The following is a 7582-nucleotide window of genomic DNA, read 5'->3' on the forward strand; positions in this document are numbered from 1 at the left end:
ACTTCATAATGGGAATCTCAGGTTCTCATAATGGGGCCACTGCTCTCAAATCATCAAGAGAATTGAGGCCTTGAGGATTTGCAATGAAACTTTCAACAGAAGGAACGCCCGTGGATGAATTACATTGTTCTTTATGGAAAAGATGAAAACTTTCTTTGTGGCTCTCATGGTTATTGGCTATTTCTCATGTAAGGATTTATCAAAGAACCTCAGGGAGGGAGTAAACAATTGATCTTCTAAGGGAAGTAACAAGCCAATGATAATCGTTTTCTAGATGAAGGAATTTCTGAAATTTTGACATTTCTCTTGGATTTAAAAAATTCACTACCTTGACTAAAATAATTAATGGTGGTTGAATCCATTTTTTAGTATCCCAAGAATTCACCCATAGACAGGTTTAGACTCAAGATATTTTAAGGGATGATCCTAAGAAGTATAACCAATGTTTGACAAGTAATTGGTCTTCGACTTTATAATCAGTTTCATCTCTCCTCCCTCTTCTTCCTAATACTTGCACACCAGCCAGAAACCTCCACAAACTTGTACTTTTTGTGTGCACACACACAAATGCCTTCTGCACAAAGCCATGTCAGTTTCTGATGTGGCTTACTCTTAGAGCACAAGCCAATGATACCAATGTCACCAATAAGGGAAGTCCATGATGGGAAAGTGAATCTGCTGGCAGGATGGCTCAGATAGAGGGGGAGGCAAGGAGGAGCTTCCGTCTCAGCAGCTGAAAGAAGTCAAGGGTGTGAAGTAGACATGAAGGATGAAGGTAATAGGAACCATTAAAAGTTTGGGTAAGCAGTTGCTGACACAGAGGCCAAACAACGGAAGATGTTTCCTTAGAAGCAGATAGAGTTTGGAAAGAGTATATTCAGAAGGACAGGAAATGATTTTTTTAAATGGAGGCAGGTATGTAAGAGTTCTGTCAGCAGGTAGCCAGGATGACTATCAAGAATTAGACTCTGAAATGGATCTAGCAATGTGTGAACTGCCCAGTAGTGGAGGATATGCTGAGTCCAAGATTCAAATCTCTCCTGCTTAAGGTCAGCATTAGAGCTAGGTATGGGCTAAGACTGAGTTCTCAAGTGGCACATTGTGTCTCAGGCACGAGGAGAGGAAGGGAGCAGTGTTCAGGGATCAGGCCTGACCAGACAAACCTTGCGTGAAGAAGCCACATATTTTTCTGTGAGTTTCATGGCTATGAATTTCCATGGGATTACTTAATGGGTGAATTAGCTGTTTACATCTCAACATTACATTTCTTGATCCTTTTCTGAATATTTTGTTTCAGATATTTTTGCTAACATCGGAGATAAGGTAAGTTTGCTACTTCCTGCATAAGAATGATTTTTACAATCTTAAGCTTGTAGCATTTCCATTAGATTGAACCATATTAACCCATATGAAACTGCTAATATTTGATCATTGTTTATCTATAGAATTGCAGATCAGTGGTTCAAGCTAAACATCTCTGTCAAAATAAATGCTGAGGAAAACCAGGGCTCATCCCTGTCTCTTACTGCTTCTTCACCTTTTTATTGACCACTAGATATTAAAGCTCCTCATTTTAATTTTTTAAATATCTTTCTTCCTTCTAAGTGCTTCCCTGACAGCTCAGTTGGTAAAGAATCTGCTTTCAATGCAGGAGACCACGGTTCGACTCCTGGGTCGGGAAGATCCTCTGGAGAAGGGATAGGCTACCCACTCCACAATTCTTGGGCTTCCCTTGTGGCTCAGCTGATAAAGAATCTGCCTGCGATGTGGGAGACCTGGATTCGACCCCTGGGCTGGGAAGATCCCGTGGAGAAGGGAAAGGCTACCCACTCCAGTATTGTGGCCTGGAGAATTTCATGGACTATATAGAGTTGCAAAGTTCCATGGACTGTATATGGGTTGCAAAGAGTCAGACACAACTGAGCGACTTTCACTTTTTCCTTCTAAAGTCATTGCTGATTCTTTCATTCAAGTCCTTCTCACTTTTTGCTCATATTATTACAAGAGCCATCTAATGATCTCCTTGCACTTAGTTTGATCCAAGGGTTTTAGAAAATAGAGTTTTATTGGAACACAGGCATACTCATTTGTTTACATCTTGTCTCTAGCTGCTTTCAACAACAAAGCAAGGAAGATGTAGTATGGCTTTTAAATAGGAAAATATTTACCACCTTGATCTTAATAGGAAGTTTGCCAATCTGTGCACTAATCTCCACAACCATAAGAATGGGCCTTCTAAAATGCAAATCTGATTAAGATGCCACCTTCCTTAAAGAAAGGCTCCTACTACCCTTAGAGTAAACTTTTTGTATATCCTCCTTATCCTAGCCTCTTTCTCCCTAAAAGGAGAACTTCCCTTCTCTCACTTTAGATTCTAGCTAACTTTAACTATTTGGGGGTCCTTGCTATTTCAGTGTGTCTTTGTATTATAATTCCTTCTAATTAAATTATCCTTCTTTTTTATACTTATATTCAACTTCAGAAATGCCTTTCATTCTTCAGTTCAGTTCAGTTCAGTCGCTCAGTCGTGTCCGACTCTTTGCGACCCCATGAATAGCAGCACACCAGGCCTCCCTGTCCATCACCAACTCCTGGAGTTCACCCAGACTCACGTCCATCGAGTCAGTGATGCCATCCAGCCATCTCATCCTCTGTCGTCCCCATCTCCTCCTCTGTCGTCCCCATCTCCTCCTGCCCCCAATCCCTCCCAGCATCAGAGTCTTTTCCAATGAATCAACTCTTCACATGAGGTGGCCAAAGTACTGGAGTTTCCGCTCTAGCATCATTCCTTCCAAAGAAATCCCAGGGCTGATCTCCTTCAGAATGGACTGGTTGGATCTCCTTGAAGTCCAAGGGACTCTCAAGAGTCTTCTCCAACACCACAGTTCAAAAGCATCAATTCTTCGGCGCTCAGCCTTCTTCACAGTCCAGCTCTCACATCCATACATGACCACAGGAAAAACCATAGCCTTGACTAGACGAACCTTTGTTGGCAAAGTAATGTCTCTGCTTTTGAATATGCTATCTAGGTTGGTCATAACTTTCCTTCCAAGGAGTAAGCGTCTTTTAATTTCATGGCTGCAGTCACCATCTGCAGTGATTTTGGAGCCCCAAAAAATAAAGTCTGACAGGAACCCAATAAAGAATCAATTCTTTGGTAAATTTTTCCCAAACATATTATATGGGCTTAATCATTAAAAGAAGAGCCAGAAGACATAAACATTGTTTCCCACAGTGATTTGAGTATTAGTGATGATTTTAGTTAATATCTAATGACTATCATGTATTACAATAATTATAGCTTTTTTAATGTGTTAGAATATAATAACTTCAAATTCAAGACAGCATGGATATTCATACTTAGGACAAATCTAAGGTGAATAGTCAAGTTTAAAAAGGCAGCCAATTCAAGGAAACTTAAAAAAATGGCACCTGAATTCAGAAGGAGTCATGAACCAAATGACTGAAATTTGGGAAACATTACTGTAAGTAATGGGAGCGACGGAAGTTTTGTACACAGAGCAGTAGCCGGAAAAACTGGATGTATGGATAGACTGTGATCTGAACCTATGGAGTAGGGAATTGGGACAGCTCATTCCTAATCTGCTCATTACAGAATTCTCATGAACTTTACAAGTCTCCCTGTTGCCTGCAGACAAATTGTTCTGTCACTCAAGTTCCTCTACACATACTCCAACTCTGGTAATATTGAAGAAATCAAAATAAAATGGGGGAGATACTGGTAAAATTTGAACCTGGTAACTTCTTCCCTCACTATTCCAGCTTCCAAATCTCCAAAAGACTGAACTATAGCCAGTGCCAGAGTGGGACCACTCAGGGTGTCCCAATCTAGGCATAAGAGTTAATGGACAGTGGGTTTGGATGAACTAAAATAACTCTGGAGTCACGTGAACAATGGTTGTAGTCAGTTATTCCCAGAGAGTGGGTACAGTCATTATTGCTACTCCTCAAAATAATCTACTTCTCCAAGAAGTTACAGATATCAGACAGTCAAGGACCAGGGCTGCATAGCCTCAACTGCCTTTCAGAGTAAAAATTGCAGACTCTGACTGCTAAATTTAAGATAAGAAAGTTTTCATGTTTGAATTTTAAAAGAAGACATAATTTATCATTATCTCCTCTGTGCACCAAGTTAAACACCCAAGTACTTATAGTAGAAGCCATTAAGAGAACTTGTTGGGTAGAGAGTTTGACCTGTGAGTTTTGTTTTAGGACATTTCGTGCAGTTATTATCAAAAGAAGACTGTACAACAGAAACACACATGTTCCATAAGAGTCAGCCCAATATGTGCCTCTAATAATGTTACATATTCTAACTCCTGCGTGTACTGCTTTGCTAAAATGTAAGTGAAAACACCAACCCCCAAACAGAACCCTCTTTTGAAAATCTATTGTGTAGCTAACTGATAACACTTCTACATATTTTGGAAAATGTGTGTGAACTCCTTAAGATGTGATTCTCTAAACTAAAAACAATGTTACTGGAATTTCTGTTGTACTTATTGAACCCAAGGCGTGTGGGGTAACTGAGATTAACTGAGATTTTTGAGTCCCACCTCCAACTCTAGCAGAGAACCTTTCCTTTATCAGCGTTGAATATTGGATTTCAATATGGTTTTATGGGGAAAAGGTTTTGTTCCTAAAATGTTTGAAAACCATAGTTGTAAGACAAATCACTCTTTTCAAGATAACAAATCAACAAGTCTGAGGACCTTGGATTGAGTCCCGCCCCTGTGGTTAAGTGATACTGAGAAATCTCATAACTACTCCAAACCTTGAGCTCCTGTTTAAAATCTGAGATTGTATTTATGATATTTACTGCTTCACTTGCTAAATATCATTTGACTACAGTGACCTTCTTTCCTGATATTTTCAAATGTACAAAGCTCTTTCTTGCTTCAAGACCCTAGGACAAACTATCCTCTCCTATAAGAATGTTTGCCCCTTGATTTTCATAGAACTAGTTCTCCCTCATGATTTAAGCTTCAGCTTAAGTATTTCTTTCTTACAGATGCCTTCCCTGACCATCCTACCTAACATAGATTTATCTCTGACATTTTCCATATTAATATGCCTCTGTCTATAATTCTTCTAACACCCAGATTTTCTATTTATTTCCTAATTTTAAGTTCCATTAAGTCAGAAGGCAGGTTTTTTTATTTATTCATAATACTTAGCACAGTGTCTAGCACCACATAAGCACTGTAAGTATATACTTATTGAATGAATGAGTTCTTGAGGAGAATGAACATAATGGGTATAAAAAGCATTTTTAAACTTAACCCTTTACAGGTTATGTATTTTTAAGTTTTATCACTTGTTGTATTGGCTCAATCTTTCAGACTTGAGCATGTGGTTAAGAGTAAAGACTAATCCTTATAGCCTTGAATTGGAATTTCACCTCTTCTATTTAAACTATGATCTAGGACAGATAATTAACCTCAGTAATTACCTGAGAGGCTGGTCATGAGAATTAAAAGGCATAATGCATAAAGGGAGCCTAGCATAATGCCTGTCATACAGTAGGCCATTAGTGTTCTTGTTATGTCGTTTCTAACTAGAGGACCAACCATCCCAGTTTGCCTGAGACTGATGGTTTTCCTGGGATGGGAAAACTTTGAGTGCTAAAACAGGACAGTCTTGACCAAAACAGTCATCTTACCATCAACATGCTTTCATACCAACCCCTTGTTCTCCTTCTACATTTCCCAACTCTTTTCTTCACTCAGACCATAAAAACTATATCACAGTCATCTTCGGCTAGTACAACAATATCTTTCAGACAATCTCAACCCTCATCTTACAGGCCTCCAAGGTATTGATCACAATAATTCCATGGAACACCCTGAGACGCCTTAGAGGGAAGAGAAACTGTATAGATGATTGCTATCTCTTCTCTCAAATTTATTAATAGCTCTTCACTTCCATCTTTTCTTCAAATTTACTATCTACCCACTTTCCTAGGATCTCAAGGTTTCAGGGAATTGAAAAATAACTTCTCAGCGCTAAGACTTTACCCTTAGGGTTTTAGTTTAAAAGCAGGGTGAATATTAAATTTACTTTGTTAAAGTATACAATTGTCTTTAGTATAGTCACAGAGTTATGAAACCATCATAGCTATCTAAAGGTCAGAATAGTTTTCATCAAATATAAACCTGTATCCATTCGACCATTCCCCTCAGTATCTGGCAATCACTACTTTACTTTCTACCTTTATGTATTTGCCTATTCTAGACTATCAGTAAAAATGGAAGGAATTTAGGGACTCATTCAAAATATCACAGCTTGTTAGGGGAGAAGCCAAGAAACAATTCCAGGAATCTAACATCCAGAGCCCTCAAGCTTAACTTTGAATTACTTTGATTAGAATCTTATGTTTGACCAGAGTTTTAGAATATTTAAAAACAATCTTTCACACTTACCTGTTTCATGAATCTTTAATAAATGCTTAGTAAGTTCTACACACTGTGCTAGGTGCAGGGAAAGAGTGGGGAAGAATAAGATACTATTATTCTCAGGCTATTACTATATGTCACACAGATATATAACTAATAGTCTGCTATAGTTTAGAAAGTATTTTCCTAAACAGGGCACCTATGAAAGCCATACCAATACTGGATGGTAGGCAAGGATGAGATTATTCCCTTTTTATACATAATAAGAAAAGACTCCAAAGTTAATTCCTTTGCTCAAGTCAAATTGGAAGGATTTACGGAAGATGAACAATGTTTTTTTGTTTCCTAAGAGGCTATTGTTACTTTTTTTAAATGGACCACTTTTTTATGAAAAATGCAATAACAAAAGTCCATTGACTATAATTTATCACAAAATGTAGTAATTGGCTTGCTGTTGTTATTACATTTCTGCTAATGATGACAAATATTTTCACTTGTGTTTTCTGCACTGCTGTATTTATCTTTTTCTTGACAATTATGCTCTTTGCCCCCCACAATAAGAATCCTCCCTGTTTGTAGTTCATAGAGCCCTTTTACAAGGATCCTCAAAGAGCCTTTCTTGTTAGGTACCCATAATTATGGTCATTTTACAAATAAATAATTCTGGTTCAGAATACTGAAAAGATTTTCCCATGGTTCTTCAGGGAGTCACTGTTTTTCCCTCTCCCTACTTAAAATACAAGTTTATACATCTGTTAAAAGCCCTAATAATTCACCGTGATTACAATGTACAGTGGTTTCCAGAGTGAAGGGAGTATTGAGAGGAGAGGCAAATCTTTGTAGCTATAGGTTATTTGTAAGTTAAGAGTTTACAAATCAAGACTTGTCTTCGCTTAAAATCCCCAAAACAGTAAAGCTAGAGGAGGAGAAATAAAGGTTGTATTTCATATGAATTGTCACTAAATACTTATATCAATTTCTCTTAGAGCTTTGGAATTCACTCTTTCAGTTCAACATTTTGGAAAATGTCAGAAGTTCAAAAAATCTTGACTGTGAAGTGACTTTCCTGTATTCGTCATAAGTGAACCAACCATCATCTTTCCTTCAAAAAGCAAAATTCATTATATTTTCTTATTAAAAAATCAATAAATCTTATGCTATGGAAA

The 7582-nt window shown here is 37.8% G+C and overlaps 1 protein-coding gene across 1 annotated transcript; it reads left to right on the forward strand.

Moving 5' to 3' along the window:
* On the forward strand, nucleotides 1–7582 carry LOC112447450 (ovomucoid-like). The gene is made up of 4 exons (XM_024995254.2): nucleotides 1–188; nucleotides 1298–1323; nucleotides 4234–4364; nucleotides 7403–7582. The coding sequence occupies exons 1-4, from the start codon at nucleotides 134–136 to the stop codon at nucleotides 7464–7466; spliced, it is 276 nt and encodes a 91-aa protein (XP_024851022.1). The 5' UTR covers nucleotides 1–133; the 3' UTR covers nucleotides 7467–7582.

This window comes from Bos taurus, chromosome 7, assembly GCF_002263795.3.
Source record: "Bos taurus isolate L1 Dominette 01449 registration number 42190680 breed Hereford chromosome 7, ARS-UCD2.0, whole genome shotgun sequence".
Taxonomy (NCBI): domain Eukaryota; kingdom Metazoa; phylum Chordata; class Mammalia; order Artiodactyla; family Bovidae; genus Bos; species Bos taurus.

Coding starts and splice junctions, on each gene's coding strand:
- LOC112447450 (XM_024995254.2), top strand. CDS start 134: ATGGAAAAGATGAAAACTTTCTTTGTGGCTCTCATGGTTATTGGCTAT. Junction 189..1,297: donor GGTTATTGGCTATTTCTCAT/GTAAGGATTTAT, acceptor ATTTTGTTTCAG/ATATTTTTGCTAACATCGGA. Junction 1,324..4,233: donor TTGCTAACATCGGAGATAAG/GTAAGTTTGCTA, acceptor GTTTTGTTTTAG/GACATTTCGTGCAGTTATTA.